Source organism: Mycteria americana, chromosome 8 (genome assembly GCF_035582795.1).
Source record: "Mycteria americana isolate JAX WOST 10 ecotype Jacksonville Zoo and Gardens chromosome 8, USCA_MyAme_1.0, whole genome shotgun sequence".
Classification (NCBI taxonomy): Eukaryota; Metazoa; Chordata; class Aves; order Ciconiiformes; family Ciconiidae; genus Mycteria; species Mycteria americana.
Window position 1 is genome coordinate 27,098,462 of NC_134372.1, and position 20,615 is coordinate 27,119,076.

General features: G+C 45.2%; 1 protein-coding gene across 3 annotated transcripts in view; it reads left to right on the forward strand.

The window, feature by feature from the left end:
- The window catches only part of EDC4 (enhancer of mRNA decapping 4), a 38,075-nt gene that overhangs the window by 12,518 nt on the left and 4,942 nt on the right, over nucleotides 1-20,615 (forward strand). For 2 of the 3 annotated variants that reach the window (XM_075510324.1, XM_075510326.1), the window contains exons 10-25: nucleotides 276-371; nucleotides 1,399-1,501; nucleotides 1,971-2,151; nucleotides 4,027-4,099; nucleotides 4,549-4,640; nucleotides 5,304-5,500; nucleotides 7,776-7,864; nucleotides 8,640-8,787; nucleotides 9,545-10,008; nucleotides 11,706-11,807; nucleotides 12,808-12,960; nucleotides 14,356-14,392; nucleotides 15,406-15,586; nucleotides 17,564-17,719; nucleotides 18,466-18,581; nucleotides 19,267-19,432. In XM_075510324.1, the coding sequence (XP_075366439.1) occupies nucleotides 276-371; nucleotides 1,399-1,501; nucleotides 1,971-2,151; nucleotides 4,027-4,099; nucleotides 4,549-4,640; nucleotides 5,304-5,500; nucleotides 7,776-7,864; nucleotides 8,640-8,787; nucleotides 9,545-10,008; nucleotides 11,706-11,807; nucleotides 12,808-12,960; nucleotides 14,356-14,392; nucleotides 15,406-15,586; nucleotides 17,564-17,719; nucleotides 18,466-18,581; nucleotides 19,267-19,432 (2,354 nt within the window). The remainder of the gene's footprint in view (nucleotides 1-275; nucleotides 372-1,398; nucleotides 1,502-1,970; nucleotides 2,152-4,026; nucleotides 4,100-4,548; nucleotides 4,641-5,303; nucleotides 5,501-7,775; nucleotides 7,865-8,639; nucleotides 8,788-9,544; nucleotides 10,009-11,705; nucleotides 11,808-12,807; nucleotides 12,961-14,355; nucleotides 14,393-15,405; nucleotides 15,587-17,563; nucleotides 17,720-18,465; nucleotides 18,582-19,266; nucleotides 19,433-20,615) is intronic. The other variant, XM_075510327.1, reaches the window with a different exon arrangement.

Sequence of the window (20,615 nt, forward strand, 5' to 3'; positions counted from 1 at the left end):
AGTTTTAACTGGCCTGTTATCCTCCAGATTTTTACTGCAGTTGATTAAAAAGTAACTGTTTTGTTTTGTTTTTAACTTTTATTCTTTCTTCAGTCAGTTGTGGCCTTAAGGTTCTTGAGAGCTATGAGAGCTCAGAAGCAGAGATTTTCTGGGAACTTTAAGACACAATTGGGCAAAATCAGCTATGGGCAGCTTGTGAGGAACTTTTCTGTGAAACGTCCTTATGGGAAGGACCAGATCTTCTTTAAGATAACTTAATTCTTTTATGCCTGTAGGGTTCCCTTCTGGAGATTTCTCATCACAGGAGCAGATCAGAATAGAGAACTGAAGATGTGGTGCACTGTGTCTTGGACCTGTCTGCAAACAGTCCGGTAGGTGTTGATATGCTGACTCCCCTGAAGGGTTGGATTTACTTTGATGAGCAGTAGTTGGTAACAAAGCTTTCAATTTCCAGGTATACTTTCTTTGCAAAGGTGATCCTTGATCCCCAATGGAGTCTACTCTAGTCCCAGTTAGAGCCTCCTCCTTTGCCAATCTGACTTATCTGTTGAAATCAGGGCTGTGACAGACTGTCAGGTCAAGCTTTGGCAACGCAGGGGAGGTTGGTCCTTTTATACAGCCTCCTTGGTCTTACCAAGACCTGTTGTCTTCACTTTGGTCTGTAGAGCACAGACATACCTGTAGCATGAGGAGAGGCATTCCAAATTGCACTGCTTGAGAGCTTTCTTTTTTAAAAATACTAGATATTCAATAACCAATCTAGGATCTCTTCCTCTTACTGCTTTTTCTGATTTAAATAATGAGAGGCTGCTATGTTGACAGAACTTAAGCAGTTATACAAGGCTTATTTGCCGATCCATATAGGTCCAGAAGTTCAAATTCCACTTTAGTCCATCCCTTCACTCAATTTATGTTCCTTGTTTTTACTTTTCTGCTGGTTGATCGTGGCCTCTCTGATTACATGCACGTGTAAGGCCACTTCTGAATTGTCCGCTTAAAATGAGAAGAATATGGCGTACAGCTGAATGTTGCTTTTTCCACCTCATACATACTCTGAAACCTATAGAAGGGTTATTTTGGTGTGGTGGATTTTTGTTTTTAAATCTCTAGCATTGACTCTTGTCCTCCTATGACTGTGGAACATGTTAAGTAATGACAAACTGTCATCCTTCATTTAAATGTTCAGAATCTATATCTAGATCCTATTCTGTGATCTCTGTGCTGATCTCAGCACTGATTTCTGCTGAAGATGTTTTTGTTTTAGTGGGTGGTTGCACTGTAATATGGCCGTAAACTCCTTAAGATGTTTTTTAACTAATGCAGTTTCATAGCAATCGTTCTAGTTGTGCTAATCTGCCTTGCTTTCTGCACCCCCTCACCTCTTGTTTGTGGATCTAGCTTTTCTCCTGACATCTTCAGCTCCATGAGTATTCTTCCCAGCCTGAAAGTCTGCCTGGACCTCTCTGCTGAATATCTGATACTGAGCGATGTGCAGAGAAAAGTAGGTCGTTCATTTTATTGCTGGCTGTGTGGGTAATGGTGGCAGAAGGAGAAATGACCATCTGTGTGACTGATTCTGCTGCCTAGGTCTAGGATTTGCATGTTAATAGCTAAAAATGCAGAGGTTGGCCTCAGCTATTTCACCATAAGACGACAAATGGTAACAATTCAGCTGATTAATCCTGAGGAGCCTTAAGGATTATTCCTCACCCTGAAGTAAAGCTCTCATTTGGAGACACCTGTGTCTGGCACAGTAGGATTGAGTTCCTGATCAACATTGACTCAGATAGGAGTGTGCTTATTGTGGTTCCCTTGGGTGTTCTGTTTCAAATTTAAATGACCCAGGCTTTATTCCTCATGTTATCTCCATTGTTCCGAATCTCGTTCAGGTGCTAGGCTTTGTAGTCCACACACATGTACACATGGTCTGCTCTGAAGGCGCAGTGACTTACTGTTTCTGATTCTTCTAGGTCTTGTATGTGATGGAGCTGATGCAGAACCAAGAGGAGGGCAAAGCTTACTTCAGCTCCATCTCAGAGTTCCTCCTTACCCACCCGGTCCTAAGCTTTGGCATCCAGGCAGTGAGCCGCTGCCGGTTAAGGCACACCGAAGTGCTCCCGGCAGAAGAGGAAAATGACAACTTGAGTGTAGGTAGGTGGTGAAGAGAATTTGGCTGCTGTGAAATCAGGATTTCTTTCCTGACTGGTTCTGGCTTTCTCATGAAAGGCTGGCTCTCTTCTTCTCTTAGTCTGTATGAAATACATCCTGTGCAGCTAGAGTACTTCAGGGAAACACAGTAGAGTTGATTACAAAGGGACCTCTGGAGGTCTCTGGTCCAGCCTGCTGCTTGAAGCAGGACTATTGCTGGTGGCAGATCAGGTCACCTATGGCTTCATCTAGTTGCATGTTGAAGGCCCCGAAGCATGACACTTCTGTCTCTGCTCTGGTGCCCTGTTGCAGGGCTGCAGACAGGGCACCCTTCCTAAAGAAAATATTTCTTAATATTGAACCTGAACCTCCCAACCCAGGTTATAGCCATTGCCCCTTACCACACAGAAACTCTGCTGAGGTGTTTCTGTTATTAAAAAAGCATTCCAGGGCTCTTTGGGCTTAAGTGACTGCAAGTTACACTTTGGTTAAGGTACAAGATTAGCTGCTCGGTATCTGGGCTGTGATGCTTTTGCGATTGCATAGTGTCATTGCCCCCAGCAGAATGCAGGGGACAACTTCCTCTGGCAGCATAGGGCTGTGTCTCCCTCCAGCACAGTTTGATGCAGGCTCACAGGAGCAAAAGGGTTCCTGGAAGAACTGGCAGGATATATTTCTGTGACTGCTTGTCTGAGTAAACTGTGTAATTAAACATCAGAGGTGTGAGCACATGGTCTGAGAAACCAGTTGGTTGCTTCTGAATCATGCTGCCTGAGCTGTGACAGATGTGAGGACAGTACGCAGTCTGAGCTGAGGGAAAGGGTGGGGTTCTCCATCACATCTGGAAGGCACGTTCCCAAGCCACAAAGCTTCTTGCAACAGAAATGAACAAGTAACTCGCTTTAGAGGAGAAACACACGAGATGTTTTCTTCTGGCTGTTACTACAATGAATATGATAGTGGATCCTGTGCAGAATTGTCCCATGTAGACATTCCTTGATCGCTGCCTCTCTTCAACTGTTGGTTTGCTCCTGCTCTCCTACCTTTCTGTTAGTAAAATTTGGAAAGATGCTTTGAATAACATCAGCATATTTCCTGTTACAAAGATATAGCTGTACTGATAATCCAGGAATGATGTGCTTCCCTATGCAACCTCTTATACATAATTACAGTTAATTCATGCTGTTGTCAGTGTTAGTGGCATTGCTCTGAAATGCAGAAGCAAAAATGATGGATACATGTAGCAAGTCAGGAGCAGACTAGGACTGAAGCTTCAGGTCCCTGATTGGTGCTCAGATAATGAGGACAATTTGCATAGGAATGCCTAATATTTTTTTAGGGGGAGTTAGGTTTATCTCTTCTACTCAGCCTCCTTAGCTTTTTTAGCAATGAGACTGATAGAGGTGTTGAGTGAATGTTGTCAGTGCTGGCTCATGGGAAGTTATTGCAGAGCTGTTCATAACTATGGTTGTTTACAGCCAGGAAGGACGGTTGAGCCCTAGTCTGAACTTCTGTATGATATAAATTAGTGTGTCTTAAAATATATCTAACCAGTCACTTCAACAGCCAGAACAAATTGCTGGCAGTTCCAGACCTTAGCTTCCTCCTCTTTACCTAGTGAGGTATCTTTTTTTTTTTTTTTTTTCCTCGAGGCTTATTTGACTGGATTAGAGCAAATTTGATTGCTCTCACATTGAAAAGTAAAGGAAGTGTAGGATACACTTTCCCTTAACAGGGTGAATCTAGCTCTGAAGTGGAGAAGTGATGAAGCTGTATCATGCTGGTTCTCTGCTGCTGGTTCATCTGCTATGATGTTTTTCTACTAGGTTGTCTGCAGTTTCCATCCAACTTCATATTTGACTTTTGTCTCGCTTACAGAAGGTGCTCAGGGAGCTGGGGCTGTTGAATCAGCAGCAGGCGTGCTGATAAAACTCTTCTGTGTGCACACCAAGTGAGTATGCATAGCAGCTACCACGGGCAGCTGTCTATGGTCATCCTAATCCTGCACTGACCTATAGAAATTTAACTTACCAATTCCTTTTGCTCATAACAAAAACTACTTGGACCCATAGAAACTTCTAGCTCTGGTGCGTTCAGTATGGCCTTACCAGGAAGTAGCCCTGGATGGTGCTGAGGCAAGCTAGTATTTTTGTCGCCATGAGCATGCAGTGACTTAAGAGTTGTGCTCATGTGTAAGTGCTGGGAAACATCTCTCAAATACCATGGATGCCAGAACTGGGTGGCACAGCTGAATGAGGATCAGCTTCTGCTTCTTCTGTCGTGGGCAGAAAATGCTAAAGCATCTTCCAAGGGAGTCAGTTCTGTGAAGACGAATCTTCTAAGCATAAGACTTCTCTTGGTGATTCATAAACTAATCAGAGATGCCTGTGTTTTTTTCAGAGCCCTACAGGATGTGCAGATTAGATTCCAGCCTCTTCATAGTCCTGACATGAGTGCATCCATGCCTTCCCATGGCTCTCATGAAGAATTTGGTGAGCATTTGTGTTAAATTGATCTTCAGTGCTGCTGAACCTTTAAAGGTTGTTGGAGGGGGGGCAGCAGGAGAGCAGCTTTGGGTGCCTCTTTGTAATAGAATAGAGTGGTGTAATTGCATAAAGGGTTCTGAATAAGGACTAGCTGTGAAACAGGCCACTTGATTAGAGCTTGGTGTGAGTATGGAACATGGGAACATGTTAGGCTAGGAGTGCTAATGATTTGTGCACACCTGACTTCACCTTCCTAGGTGATTTGGCACTTGTTCCAAAAACTTGAGGTTTGTCTCTTGTCAGGTGGAAGAGCTTACAGTGACACCAGAGCTTTGGGAGTAGAGGGGACTGGGCTGTATGTAGCATGCTCTTTCAGTTCATTCCCCATTCTGGGATGTGTCTGTTAAACTGGCCTTGCATTTAGGGAGGAAAGGAAGCTTGGATCTCTTATTATCGAAGCCTGGTAATATCCACTGTTTAGCCTACAAAGAGTAAGCATGACACAGGATTTGCCTTGCCCTTAGCTTTGATTAGGTTGTTGCAGGGTCTTTGCTTGTTGTTTTGGAATCCAGTATGGCAGGCAATGGTATAAGTTCATACTTTGTGGAATTAAAGCTTTAGCTTTTGGGGGAAGTTCCTCTAAATTGATTTGTATTTTTCCCTTGGAAGCCTTTCCAGACCACATGGCTGATCTAAGCACAGAAGGGCTGGGATCTGAAAAAGGATCAGTGCATGGCTCTCAACCAGACCTGCGGCGTATTGCTGATCTGCCTGTACCAGCAGACTTTCTGTCTCTCTCAAATGATGCCAAACCTAAGCTGATGACTCCAGATGCATTCATGACACCAAGTACCTCTCTTCAACAGGTAACCAGAGAGAAGCACTGTTATTGGTGGTACAAGGGGTGTGTTTGGATTTTGATACTTTGGGGAACTTTATCTAGTCAATAATGACTCTGATAGACTATGCTAGCTGAATGCAGAGCACACAGGAAACTCTGTGCACGTAACCAAACTGAGTAAAGACATGTTGGCTCATCTAAAATGCTAAGCTGGCCTAAGCTTGTGTTGCAAGTGCTGTGTTTAGCTGCAAAACTGATGATGTAGCTGTGTTGTGTCAAAATATGGGTTTGCTAAATAACTGTACCTAAGCTAGAAGACTACTCTTACTGGTTTACACACATTGTTTGGGGTGTGATATAACTATAATGGAAGAAATACCATCTCTGCACATCCTGTCTGATGGGATCCTGTGGGAATGCATGTCTGAAATAATCAGGTAGGTAGATGGGACTGTAACATCTTCTGCGTGAGATCTGCAACTTGGCAATCCGGTAGCTTGGTGGCTTTTTTTGAATCTAACACAGCAGGCCTTAACTTGTACAGAATGCAAGACTTCTGTGCTTGCTCCAAGGTTTTCGGTATCAGGAAGCATGTGAAGCATTCCTCGGGATTTGGTGATCTCTGCAAAGGATAGCAAAGTGTCTTGGTGAAGAGCCATAAGCAAGCATTTACTCCCCAGTGGAGCTCTGATGGAGCAGTCGGAAAACATGGACTTTCTCTTAATGCTCTGTCACGTGTGCATGGCCAGCAGTGCTGCATCATGCACTGTTGAGTCCTGCCAGGCATTTCTAGAGGCCGTCTGGCACTGGCAGTGTGCGTCTGTCTAACTCAGCGCAGGTTTCTGCTGCCCCTTCTTGGTTATGCCAACAAGCAGAAGTGCAGGAGCTCGCTGTTTCTTGGCCACTCTGCATCCAAGTGTCATGTTAGTTTGTCTTCAACCCATTCAGATATTCTTGCTTTATAACCTGCTTCCATGCATCTGTACTGAATTTGTGACTGTGTAGTTTTCTCCACGTGCTTTTAGAATGGGAGTAGATGTAAATTAAAAAGTATTTTAAAAAGGGCATCCTTTAAATCTGCAATATAATTACAAGGTGTGGATTCCACTGGTGAGAAGCTGTGCTGTTTGTGTTTTCTCTGCCTTCCTGTGAGACTGTCAGCAGTTGTTTGCCATGCTGATACGGTTCTTACGGGCATGGAGAAGAGTGCTTGTGAGCAGCACTCCAGGTACACATCCTAAGGCAGGGCTTCCCCCTCCAAGGGAGGAACATGTGGTTGTCACCACAGCCTGAACATGTACTGGAGGAGCCTGGGTGAGGATGGGCAGCACATGGAGATGTGCAGAAATGGAGCTCGTGCTGAGTTGACCGATGAGAGAGCGCCACTCCAGCGACAACTTGGGGAGCAAAGAATAAATTAACCTCCTCCTAAGGGTTTTGATGTTGCTAGCAAAGTTGCTGAGTGCAGAAGTTAATTATGTGCCTGAGGGTGGGTAGCCTTCCCAATGCAAAGAGAGCAGAAAGAAGTTGTTAATGGGGTGATGGTTGCACATACTGTTTGCTACAAGGAGCAGCTCACTCTTCAGTTTAAGCAGTGTAACTGTTCAGTTTAAACCTGGCTTTTCATTGCTACCTATTTCATGGCAGGCTTTTTCCTGCTGGCACCAGCACCCAGGACCACTGTAGGGTGGAGACAGCCTTCAGTTTAGCTCAGTCTCTGCTCTCTGCTATAAGCAGTGTCAAGTGCAAGAAGCTTGGCCAAACCGGCTTTCCCAGCTGAGTACTTGTGGGCTTATGTTGGTGTTCTCTCTAGGTGTTTCTTGATAGCCAGAAGCAGCAGTGGGGGTCAGCATATCCCCCTGTACTCTTCACTGCTAGCCAGCTAGCTAGATGAGCGATACCTCTTCTTGTCCATTGGAGCATTTTGCTTCCATATATCAGCAGTGCAGGACCTAAACCCTGTACAGACTCTGGCCTCACTAGTGGCAACAAACCTTGATAAGAGCAGTCTAACTCAAAGAACAAAATGGGGAGCTGGTGTGGAGCCCTGCAGAATGCCACTTTGTTTTGGGAGAGCAATTGCTCGATAAAAGCAGTCATGGCTCACATGATGAGGATGTTCTGGGGCTTGCCTTCAACCAGCACTTGAGCACCCAAGCAGTACAACTTGACCTATTTTTTTTTTCTATTCCATCTTTGCCAAAGACTCCTTAGGAGTTCTTCTGGAGCCAGTGTTCTCAGGTCAAGTTCTGCTGTTGGACTTTTCTGTCACATCCTGACCACTGTATGTTTTCTTACAGATTGCTGTATCTCCAGGCAGCAGCATCAGTTCCCTGACTGCAGTCACAGCTATGAGTAGCACTTCTGTCACTGATGCCTCTATGCCCAGGTAAATAATATATGTCTGCAGCTGAACTGATACTGTCCTTCAGGGTGGCGCAGAGCTGTAGTGTATCTTGTGGGAGAGGAGATTGTAACCAGAGTTAGAAACTGGCCTGAGTCCCAACATCCCTATATGGGCAACTGTTTGCATCTCTGATACAGCTTGGAGCATGCCTGTTGTCATCCAAGGGGCCAACAATAGCGTTTCATTTGTGCCTCACAGGGATTCTCTTATTGCATCTCAGTTTTATTGCTTTACATGCTTCTCCCAAAGGGCTGCCATTGTTTACAGGTAAGAGAACACTGCAGCCACCAAAGACAGGGAGATAATTGGGACTGTTAGGAAAATCTTACTGATGTTGTGGTGGGTTGGGCTGCACAACAGGCAAAAACTTACTTCTGGGGGCTGGGAAAAGGACAAAGACCTATCCTGTAGTGTCCTGTTTCTCCCTAAACTCTGTACAGTGCACACTGAATATGTAATTGGTCCCTTCTCTCATTGACCCCTCAAATTCTAAGAGATTGGCATGCCCTCTTTTTTTTTTTTTTTTTCTCCCACCTGGTATCTCTTTGGGCTGTATGGGGACCAGGAGATGCAGGTGCTAGTTGACAGGGAGTAGCCGACCACAGTGGAAAGAGCAAGGGCTTGGACAACACTAGTGAAGTTTCGGTTGGGCTCCTCCATTGACCTGTGGATCCCGTTTCCTAACCTCCAGTGTTTGATGCAGATCTGTATTGTTAGGTTGGCCTGCTTGATTTGTTTGTGTCTCTGTTTTCTGTAGGCCATCAGAAGACTTGACTGTGAGCCCCAAGATGCAGCTGGACACCAGCCTCACGCTGAGTAGCAGCAGTCTCCAGACTAGTCCTAGGAGCCATTCAGTTCTTATCCCAGGCCTCCCTGACAAGCTAACACCAAAGGCACCTGTTCCAGTAAGGCTCCAAATGCTGCTCCCTTCCTTCTCCTCGTGGGCCAAGGGACCTCTCTCTATGGGCCTATACAAGCTGAAATTAGACTTCTTTGGATATTAATGGGGCCTGCACCTGCCCTTTGGAAAACACAGCTGCTGACACAGGTCTGCAGCTAGGTTTACCCGTGTTAATGGAACTTGACCTCGTGTAAAACAGCATGTCTCTGAAAACTAGAGACAGCTCTAGCTTATGCTGTCACTATCACAACGGTTGGACATGGTCAGCCTTTGTGTTGGGAGACAGTGCTACCTGGAAAGGTTTCTTCCTTGTTGGTCAGATGGGTCTGAAACAACCATTTCCTATTCCTAAATTTTTATTTCCAGGTGTGATGTAAAACAGATTATGACCAAAGCTTGAAATTGAAATCAGCTTTCAGTATGGGAGATGTTCAGTGTTAAAACTAACTTTTTCCCTCAAAGAGAAGGGATCCTGGAGCAGAGTGGGGAGGTAGAACTGGTGTGACATTTTTCTTTTGAAAGTGTGTTCAAACTAGCATTGGCTTAATTGTGTTGTTAGCCCAGCTGGGAGTCTATTACAAGTCTTGGGGCCCTTCTCTGTCTGCTGAACAGAGTGGGAGCACAGGGTTCACATGAGGAAAGGATACAGCTGGCTGTTTCCAGAGGTGGTTGGTGTAAGGTACCAGGGGTTCTTGGGGTTTCTCCACGTTACCCTGAAGGCTCTTGTTTGATTTTTTATTTATTTTTTTTTTTAAATTCAGGTCACGCCAGGAAACCCCTCTCTAGCACTGGAACTGCAAGAGGTGGAGCCCTTGGTGGTGCCTCAGGCTTCTCCCACCCGCGAGCGCTCGCCAGATGTCATTTCATCTGCTTCCACAGCCATGTCCCAAGATATCCCAGAGATTGCTTCTGAGACCTTGCAACGCAGCTTTGTGGCAGCTCCATCTGGGCTACCTTCGGAGGTGCTGGAGCCCAGTCATCACACAGACAGTATGGCATCTGCTGCCTCAGCCTTGCATTTGTTGTCTCCGAGGAACCGGCACAATTCAGAGCACAGCCACCACTCTTTGGACATGCCTCCAGTGGAGGTGGACAGACTGAATGCTCCATCATTACTGGAGACTGCTTTAACTCAGGAAAATGCATCTTCCGACAGTGTTGTGAGTCAGCCATGGCCAGCAGCTCCTGACATAACCAGAGAAACCAGGAACAGCATGGCAGACAGGTAATCACTTGGGTTTGTCTTGCTTAGGGCAATTTCTTTGCACTTGCCAAATTGCTAGCTTGGTGAAAAGTTCTTATGTTGTGATTAAACCACAGCAGTTCTCCATCCTTCCTTTCCTTAAAGGACCTTATGATTCAACCTTCCTGTGTGCTTAGGCTGTGTATGCTGTGTCCTGAATTTCCTAGGTCAGGTCTAACAATTTGTGCTCTCTAATACCCGTTGCAGCATAAAGGATCTCTGTTAAGAAGGTGAAAAGTCTACTTTATTGGCCTTCATGTTCACCTGGGAATGGAGACTTGAGATGGGAATTTATTTTTTTTTTTTTTTAACTCTGGAAGTAAAACCAGTAGAAGCTAAATTCTCCCCCAGGTGATGCATTCCTGCATGCTTTTGTTGAAAGGAATCAATTAGCACATAATTGACAGGTTTGATTATAGGTTAATTGTATATCTTCTCTTCTAGGATTGGCTCTGTGCAGCTAGCATTATAAATAAAGTACTTTAAAAGTCAGAAAATGAATGGCAATGCCTCTGTGGAGCAGGCATGCAGAATGGGGCAACATCACATACGCCTGCTTACCAGGAGCAACCTGTTAACTGGAGCAGTGCTAGGATTCACCACAGAATCAGTGTCTGTGTCTTGTAGTGGGACGGGAACAAGATGCACCTCCAGAGTCTGTCTAGGCCAAGGCTGCATGCACCATGAGAGCCTGCAAACACCCTCCTTTTCAACAGGACTAGCAGGATAAGAGTGTCAGTGTTGTCCCTCAAACTATCCGGGGCTGTTCCCTCCCATCAGAATTGCAAGAGAAAGGCCTTGCCTTGTGCCTCCACACCTGAGGATGCTGCTTCAGGAAACGATATCAATTCTGGTGACTCTGGGGAGGGCACTGAGGCTGTGTCTCAAAAGCAGTGGTTTTGCTTTTGCTGATAATTTGAAGTTGAGAAAATACTTTTATAGGAGTTTGCAACTCCCCTCAATCCCACTCTGTCTTTGAACTCTTCAGGACTTCTCATATCAGAGTATCAGATATCTCTGGATCTGAGAGATTTCTATCTTTATTTTTTTTTTTACATTCCGGCTCAGTCAAGCCATCATCCTATGTAAAAGTAACAAGTGCTTACTCCTGTCTAAAGATCTTCCTGCAAGCTGAAGTCAGACCTAGTTTACAGCTTAGAAGCATGTGCAATTTGCTTTCAAAATCTTTATGAAACTTGGACTGGATTCAGTGTTACAATTCTGTTCTGTCTGGTAGAGCTAACCCATCGAATATGCACGCTTCCTCAGACATTTGAAAGAACTGAGAAGCACTGATGATTTTTGCCCCAGTGATCAGTATTACTTGAGGAAAAACAAACCCAAGATGATGCTATTCACTGAAGTACACTGTACTGCCCATTTTGAGTAGTGGTTTACCTGTCTTGCATGAACATCTGTTGGGAGATTGTTCTTGGTTAGTGCCTGAAGCATAGCTGAGCTGCTTCTCCCTTCTTAAGGCCCCCAGAAAAACTCATGGAGAAGTTCGAGTGTTTAGTACCTCTAAACAGCACCTCCCACTTTCTGGATCTGTGCAGATAGGTGTGGGGTTTTTGTTTGGTTTAGACCTTCTATCAGGATCTCTCATGAGAAGTGGAGTGAGCAAATACCCAAGCTGAAAGAGACTTTCATGATAGTATTTTCTTTTTTTTCTCCTCTAGCCCAAGGGATGAGGTTGAAGAAAAGCACAAGAGCTCTTCCTATCATCGACACAGCTACCACCTGCTGCAGCATGACAGCCAGGATGCTAGTGCAGAACAAAGGTACCAGAGTGCTCAGCCCCCTCTGGGCTGCCCTGCATGGACTCAGTTCAGGCTGCATTTGTGCTTCTGTCCCCAGCAAGCCTTCACATGTGGGGTGAATGTCTTTGCTTTGTCTCCTGACTTAATGTGTGTATGCAGTTCAGCTTCCATAATGTTCTGATGACTTCAGCTGATCACGAGATTGACCTCTGGGCATTTGTCCAATTTACTCTCTGTAGGGAAAGGTTTGACTGTGCTGCTCCTAAGAGCATGGACCAAGCTTGGTTTAATTATCCGTGAAAACCTATTAAGGGATCAGTGTCCAAATACTGTGCCTTAGATAAGGTAGTGAGGGTATCTCAGGAGTTAGTTTCTTGCTTTTGACGTCTTTGCTCCCTCATGAGCCACCCTAAAGCTCCATGGGCACATTCTGTGTGCCTGGCAAGCTCAGCCCTGTTTGACAGCTGAGGGTTCATTTATAATCCACGCTTAAATTCAGACTGAAACGTGCAGCCCGTATTGGATTGCTGGTCAGCAGCTGAAAGACTCCAAGGTACTGAGGATCATGTACTTCCTAGGCTTAACCTGATTCTCCTCTGTTCCTGCAATACTTGCTGCATTAAGTGCTTTCTGTCTGTAAAGCTGTAAGGATATGCTATGCATGGGTTCCCTGCTGGGTCAGCATCACATCCTAGGGCTTATGTGCTAGTGTGTGTATGCAGCAAGAACAGGCATCATTCTGCCATGCTGCCTGAACCACAGTTGTCCCTAATGCAGAGACCCTTCAAGTCTTGCTATGCAGCACTTGAGCTCAGCCTGAGCAGACCTGGATCAAAGCAGAGCAGCACATGCTGAGCTCTGTAGAGGTCTCTGTGTTAAAGACCAAGGTAGCAGGCGTCCTTAGCTGCATGACTCTGGCCATGTGTGGATGAAGAGCAGAGTGTGAATCCCCTCCACTTAGTGAAGGCTAACCCTCTCCAGTATTGCAAGTGACATCATCTCCCCTGCTGTTCCTTCATAGTGACCATGATGATGAAGTAGCAAGCTTGGCTTCTACGACAGGTGGATTTGGTGCCAAAGCGTCTACACAGAGGCTGCCTGTGAAGGACTGGAAAGCCAAGGCATCCCCTCGGGCTTCCCCAAAGCTAAAGCGGAAGGGCAAGAAAGATGACGGGTACGCTGGGCTTGCCAGAATACAGGTGGCTGTGGGATCAGCTGTGCAGGGCCACAACCTGATGTAGCCATTAGCAGTGAGACTAGGGTCTGAGGCTGGGCTGTGGCCAAGTGCTCCCAACCCTCACCCCATTTTGCAAATGGCAGTAACCCCACAGAAAGTGTCGCTGGTTACTCAGACACTGACTGCCACACAGGGGTGTGGGAGTAGGTACTGCACTACCTTTCCAACTGGGACTCAAAATCCAAAATATGGCCTGGGATTCAGAAGATGTGTGGGAGGTAAATTGCACGTTGTGGGGGGACACTGAATCCATTTGCCAGTTTCAGTGAAGGCTTCATTGGAACTGTGATGCTGTGAGTACAACTTAACATGGACTCTATTTCTAATTGGCTTCTGAACACTGGCACAGCGCCCTTGTTCAACACTATCTATTGTTCGTTACCTGCTTACTGCTTTTGTGTGTTTCTAAACGTGCCCATATGAATGTCTTGTAAGTGAAAATTGGTGGCTGGAAAGGTCTGCCCGTGGCAAATTAGACCAACCTGTCTGCATTAATGAGAGGAGAGCAGCACAGCTTCTGCATGGGGTTCTCTCCTCTTCTTGTGTTCCCGTAGCTCCATGATTTGGATCTCTGGCTGTGCAGATTACAACAAAGATGGGCTATGGCATTAAGTTTCTGGCTGTGGTCCTGTACTGTGACACGCAGAAGCTCTTAGCCTCCAAAATTACTTCAATTTTTCCTGCCTCAATCCTTATAAAGTTGCTGAATGGATGCTTTCTGGGAAAAAAAAATGTTTACTTTCCTTCTGGTAGCATTTGAATATTCATAGATCTGTGACTTTGATGGAGACATGCGGTATTAGTGGATCAGTTCAGTGTTTTTCTTTATTCTGCTGTATATGCTGGAGTCCATCACTAGTTTCTTCACCTTGAGAGCTGGAATCATTCTAGATGATTTGAAGCTCATTAATTCTATATTTAACAAATGAGTACTTGGTTTTTCTTTGTAAAATATCAGGAGACCTTCAAAAGCTGTTTGGCAAAGCCTTCCCTGGCTTTGAATTTGGACAAAACTGAAAAATCAACCTATGTTGTTCTTTGTAACAGTCCTCATTAAGACTTGGTTCAAATCTCACTGTGAAGAGACCAGTCTGTTAGGAACTTCAGGGCCTGTGGATAGTGCAAATGATGGAGTCACAGTGCTGTAAGGACTGGGATTTCATCATGTTCCAGTCGCTCTTCGTGTTATACTAGGCAAAACAGAAGTATGAGCTGGAGTGTAAGATCTAAAGCAACCATAAAATGTGTGATCTGTTTTGGCAGAAGACTTGGATAATAAGAGCACTTAATTGACATAATTGGATTACTACTTTTTTCTCTTTTTATTTCCAGGGATGTGAACCAGTCACCAAGATCATCTAACAACCAGGTGAGTCAGAGCTGCTCTGCAGTCTGTCCCAAGGGCATGATGCTTCAGCTCTATTTACTGTCTTACTAAAGACCTGAGACCTTCAGCCCAGTTCCCTGAAATACCGTGGGCCCCTGCTGTGCCTGAGCAGGCTGAGATGGCCCCTGATGTGCCTGAGCAGGCTTGGGCTTGGTATTGCCCTTCTCTGCTGTGCAAGTCAGAGAACAGGAGCTGCTCAGCGCTATCCAGACTGATGGCTTCCTTCTCACCTTTGCATATCGATGTGTTTCTGTGTTCTCACAAGCCCTATATCATCTAAGATCTACCACTCATTTCCTCTTCCCTGCTGAGATGACTCACGTGTGTCAGCAGCAGGATAAACTGTTCCCAGCAAAGTAAGGGTCACAGTGGGACTGGCCTGTTGGAATTTCTTATCCCTGTTAATAGTACCTTCATATCTGGCAGAAAATGCTCTCAGCCAAGTTGCATACATTTCTTTAAATTGCCTTTGATGTGTGTGCCTCCTTTAGATATTTGAGCAGGTGAAGAGACAATGAACTAGAGATGTATACTTCTCCAGTTGCTTGGTTATTCATAAATAAGTGAAAGAGCTGAAAAAGTGCTCTAGGAAACCTCCTTCTTACTCTACTGATTGCACAGCTCTTTCGTAAGTGTTTGAGGTCATTATTTACATTCAGAGGCCTAACCACTTTCTCTCAGTATCTGGCCAAAAGTGAACAGGATCTGTTTTCTTCTGCTTTCTTTTAGATGCCAGAGCTTTGAAGGGGTCTTGAGTCTAAACAGTTGATATTCTAAGCAACCATTTATGAATTCCATGCAGGAACTTCATGTACCTTGCTTTATCAGTTTATTTCTTGGACAAAAGTCTTAAAAATAGGCATTAAGCTGGCCCCGTTTTCTGTTTTACGTGTTATACTTCAGTCCTAGGCACAGGGGTTGACTTAATACCTAGCAGAAAGGTTGACTGACCTCTGATCCTGTTAGAAATGAATGCTTGTCCTGTCCACACATAGGTGACACCAGAGTTCCAGGATGAGCTGATGTGCATATTGAGGAGCCAACAGCGGGAGCTCTCTGAGCTGCGTCAGAACCAGATGGAGCTGCTGCAGAGACTCACAGATCACCTTGATGCCATTCAGAGCTCACTTATGGGTCATGTGGAGAGGGTGATTGACTCCCAGCAGGAGCAGGAGCGTATCCTTTTTTGCAGATGTTGTGTGGCAGTTAAGGAGTGGAAGGCCGCAAGGCAGACTAGAGACATAAGGAAGGCTAAGAAAGTTCAGGGATCTTGGTAGTGTGGGCCACAGGTGCAGTAAAATTGCCTGGCTGCAATATAACTATTTCAGTTCCTTTTGGTCCCTTTCGAAGGGCAAAGAAACTCAGAAATAGAACGGAGAACCACCAATACTTTCTCCATGCCACTAAATCTTCTAGTTACCCATTAAGTCCATAAGCGCTGTAACGCTGGAGTGGACTAGCACCTAATACATTATCCTACGTCAGGCAGTGGCCAGTTGCACAAGAGTAATTTCGGGATGGTCCTTTCCTCCTTAAGGCAAGTCAGTACTTGCACCAGAAATAGCATCTGACTGCCATACTGCATAGCTGAATATAGAATTATCTTGTCTGTACCCATATATACATCTGGTTGTCCACGGGTCCCTTATGTGTTGTCTGAATGGTACTTTCTTTTGGTGTTTTCAAACCTGGTGTCCAGTTATTTTTATTGTATTGTGAGTAGTCAGTTCCTGTACATCTTTTGCTGCACTGAATTTGGTCATGTTCCCCAAACTGAGCAGCTCTAGCCAACATCATGTCTGAAACCACTCTTAACTTCTATGATGTGACAATGATTTCTGTTTTCTCTATTAATTAGTCTTGGATTTTCCTTTTTGACCATCAGGCTGATATTTTCATAGGTAATTCAGATAGCTTTCTACTGAAGTTCAGAGCCTAGAGCTATATTGTAATATTAGAATAATTTTTCCTTATCTGCACAACTTTATACCTGCACTGAATTTTGTCAGCAGCTGAATTGTCTTTTCACTGTTTGTTTTATTGGGGGGTTTTTTGGTGTGGGTGGGGTTTTTTTTTTGGTTTTTTTTTAAGATGCACGTGCATCTCGGTGTTTGTGTGTTGGCTCCTTCAGAGAGCTTGGTAGCTTCATGAGGTATGAGTAGCTTTTATTAAGCCTGGGTTTGTTCCCATGCACTATATCACTTATGTCCACCAGTTCCATGCTGTAGAAACGTTTTTAGCAATTTGCTTTTTATGGATATTGGGCTTCTTGGTTTCTGTAGTTGTTTTGGCTGGGATGGAGTTAATTTTCTTCATAGCAGCTTGTATAGTGGTATGTTTTGGATTTGTGACCAAAACAATGTTGATAACACACTGATGTTTTTACTATTGCTAAACCCTATCAAGGCCTTCTCTGTTTCTCACACTGCTCCACCAGTGAGCAGGCTGGGAGTGGGCAAGAAGTAGGGAGGGAACACAGCTGGAACAGCTGACCCCAATTGACCAAAGGGATGTCCCATACCATATGACGTTGTGCTCAGCAGTAAAAGCTAGGGGAAAGGAGGAGGAAGAGGGGACGTTCGGTGTGATGGCGCTTGTCCTCCCAAGTCACCGTTAACATGTGATGGAGCCCTGCTTTCCTGGGGATGGCTGAACACCTGCCCACCGATGGGAAGCAGTAAATTAATTCCTTATTTTGCTTGCCTTGCATGTGCAGCTTTTGTTTTACTGTTTTACTTTTGTTTTACTGTCTTTATCTCAACCCTTGAGCTTGCTTACTTTTACCCTTCCTCTTCTCTCCCCCATCCCACTGCAAAGGAGTGAGTGAGCAGCTGTGTGGGGCTGAGCTGCCTACAGGGGCAGCTAAGTTAACCCACAATATGTAGGGAACACTACTGTCGAGCTTCTTTTAGCTGTTTGGCTTTTCTGCCACGCCTTCCAGAGCTCTTCTCTCGCCCTGGTCATTTGTTTAAGAGCACCCTGTTGTTTACAGGAACACATCAGCAATGTTATTAGACCACTCTTTCACCAGAGCTGCAGATTTGCTCTCACTGAGCCTCTGGAGGTGAAGCTAGTGTCCATCTTTGTGGACAGGAGTGTTGAGGCTAGAGAGGAAATCCGTTGTTTGTCCTCCTTAACATGCATTCTCATTAGAGAGAAGACTAGACCGAGCACTGACGGAAGGACAGCAGCGCAATGGGCAGCTCCAGGAGCATCTGTCTCAGCAGCTCTCTCAGTCCCTTTCCACTGCTGTGTGTAACCGTCTGGAGAGGACCATTCGTGAGGAGATGAAGAAGACCGTACCCCAATGTGAGTGTTGCTGCCTAGGTTTTGAAGGTGGATCCCTACAGTTATCCCCATAGGGATTGAAAGCATGCTGCGTAAAAGTGTTGGCACTATATGAAGTAGGAGTTAGGTTATATCAAGACTAGCCATTGCACTTTAAACTGTTGCGGGCCCCACTGTAATCTGAGAAGAAGAATTGTGGTTTGGAAGGAGTATGAAGCAGGCTCCCAGAGGGGATACCTTTTCAGAGAGCATGGTCTGACCTTCCATTATAATCGATAAAGTTTCTGGAGTCTGTTTGATGGAGGAAGGCAAAAGAGGCTAATGACTTTGGAAATGTTGAGACTTGACTGGAGCAAACTTAAACTTGTCTTTGCCCTACCTTGACGCACTGGCACCATCCATATAAGGAAATGTTCAAAGAAATGGTGGTGGGAAAGCCTTCTGCAGCCATTAGTGTCCACTATTCTGCTTGAAGCAGGGCTACCCACTATTCTGGATCAGGTCAGCTATGACTTTGTTGGGGCAAGTCTTGAAAACCTTCAAGGTTGGAGATTCCACAGCCTCTCTGGTGACTTCCAGAGCTGTATCACCTTCCTAGCAAAAAGTTTCTCCTAAAGTCCAACCTTAGCTTCCCGAGCCAGAGCTTGTGACCATTGCCCCTCACTGTGTCATATCCAAGAAGAGTTTGACTCCATTTTCTTTTCCAGGTTTTGAAGTGTGACTCTAGGCTTAAAGCTGCAACGTTGACATGTTTGTGTTGTGCCTAGGCATTTCCAAGAGCATGGACCCTATTGCTGGCCAGCTGAGTAACACCATTGCCGCCAAGCTCACTGCTGTTGAGAGCACACTGAAAGAGAGTATCACCAAGCTAGTGAAATCAAAGGTAAGGAGAACCAGACTGTAGCTTTTCCTGGGGACATTGAGTTGTCACCTGCCTGCATAGTGACTCCTCATACCTCTTCCCCTCACCTATATCTACAAGTAAGGTCAGTTTAGCTGCCAGTCAAAGCTCTTTCCTGGTCTCAAGAGCAAGCTTGTTGTGTACTCCCCTGCCCACTTTGCCTTATTAGTCCTTTCTTTCATTTACCAAGTTGTTCATTTTCTACTAGAGTAGAGAATTCTCACTACAGCAGTGTTTTTAGAGCCATCTCAATCAGTCAAGTGGTGAAAGTTTGACTGGCTCTTCTGCTCTCCACTCTGTTCTCAATTTCTACATTATTTAGGGAGCAGAACTTACTTACCTTGTCAGGGAATGGTGGATTGTGGGAGGGAAGAAGGGGAAGGGGAAAGGAGCCATGCCTGACTGTGCCACCTTCCCTTGCTCTACAGCTGAACTACAGGGAAATCGTGATGTTCTCAGGCAGCCCCTCAGCAAGCAGGTGCTCTGCCTGCTGTAGTCATGGTGCAGCCTGGTCAGTGGAAAGAGCTGAGGGAATACATGCTTCTGATACTGGGCTGTCCTTACCTGGTGTGGGTGTATTGCAGGGACCTACAGTGTTTGCTCACATCTTTGGTCTGCAGCAGGCTGTTGTTAATTTTCTGGAATCTCTTCTGTGTGTGCTTGTAAGAACCTTACAGATACCATTGTGAGGGCAACAGCCGATACCCTGCAGGGGCCGATTCAGTCAGCTTACAGGGAAGCATTTCAGAGCGTCGTATTGCCAGCCTTCGAGAAGAGCTGCCAGTCCATGTTCCAGCAAATCAATGACACCTTCAAGCAGGGCACACAGGAATGTAAGTAGGTTTTCTTCTCTGAGTTTTCTCTGCACAGCATATTTGCATTAGTGGCTGACAGCAAGTTGGCCTTTTCTTATGTCTTTGCCTTTCAGAGTTTCACTGGTGACTGTTTAACCTCTTAGCCCATCTGCGTGCTCCATTTCACGCTTGGGAAACGGAAGCAGAAGTGAGGAGGTTTTTGTGGGTGGGGCTGTAAGGACAGAGATTCACCTCTGGTCTTTGTAGCCCATGCAGCAAAACACTTGGCCTCATTCTGTGAATCTGTGACTTCATCAATTAAGTAGAAAAGCCCAGCTGTATGATTACCCCATCCTGAAATGAGGAAGATGATGTATGGAGAGGGCAGCAGTCCCTCAGAGGGGTAATGGAATTGGGGAAGGTTTAGAGAAGGGTACAGGGATGATCAGAGGTTAAATAACAGCTGAACAGTGTAGACAGACATGGTCAGGCTGGAAAAAAGAAAACTCTACTCTTAAGTAAGGAAAATTGTACACTGATGCACTGGATAAGATCTTTCCTCTTCTCAGGCTTGGGGTGCAGTTCCTTGGCCTTCTGGAAGGCCAGCCAGGTATTACTCTGCAGAGCTGGTTTCTGAGGGGGCCTGAAGTTGGCTAGTGCTGGCACAGCGACTTCTGTTGTCTGTAGATCTGCAGTGTCTCCAGCTGCTGTTTATTTTGCACCCTTCCTTTTCCTCACAAGTCTCCTACAAGTAAATAGAGCTTATATTCTTCCTTTTGATCAGACCAGTTCATAAAATATTTTAAAATACAGCTTTTTAATATCTGCAGACATGGTTGTGGTTTGGTTTTTTTTTTTGTCAGAAATGGTCCTCCTCTTTCTTCATTGACATTGAAATCCGTCACTAATGCAGATCACAACTCACACTGTGTATGAAATAAAATACCCTGGCTCCCACCTTTATCTTGGCCTGAACAAACAGTGTCTGTAAAGGTCTGTCACAAGAGAACTGGTGGCTTTGTTGCTGTGTCATGTAATCCTGCATGATGGGGAGGCTGGAAGCAGGGTTTCTAGGTTAGTGTAATGCAGCCCAAAACAAGGCTTGTGTTCTCTCCTCTCTCCTGCACTCATACACTGGTTCAGTAATTGTTTCTACTGGAGAACGTGTAGAGCCTAGCAGCTGGATATCTGCCCTGACCATTATCACAGGTACCGATGGCAC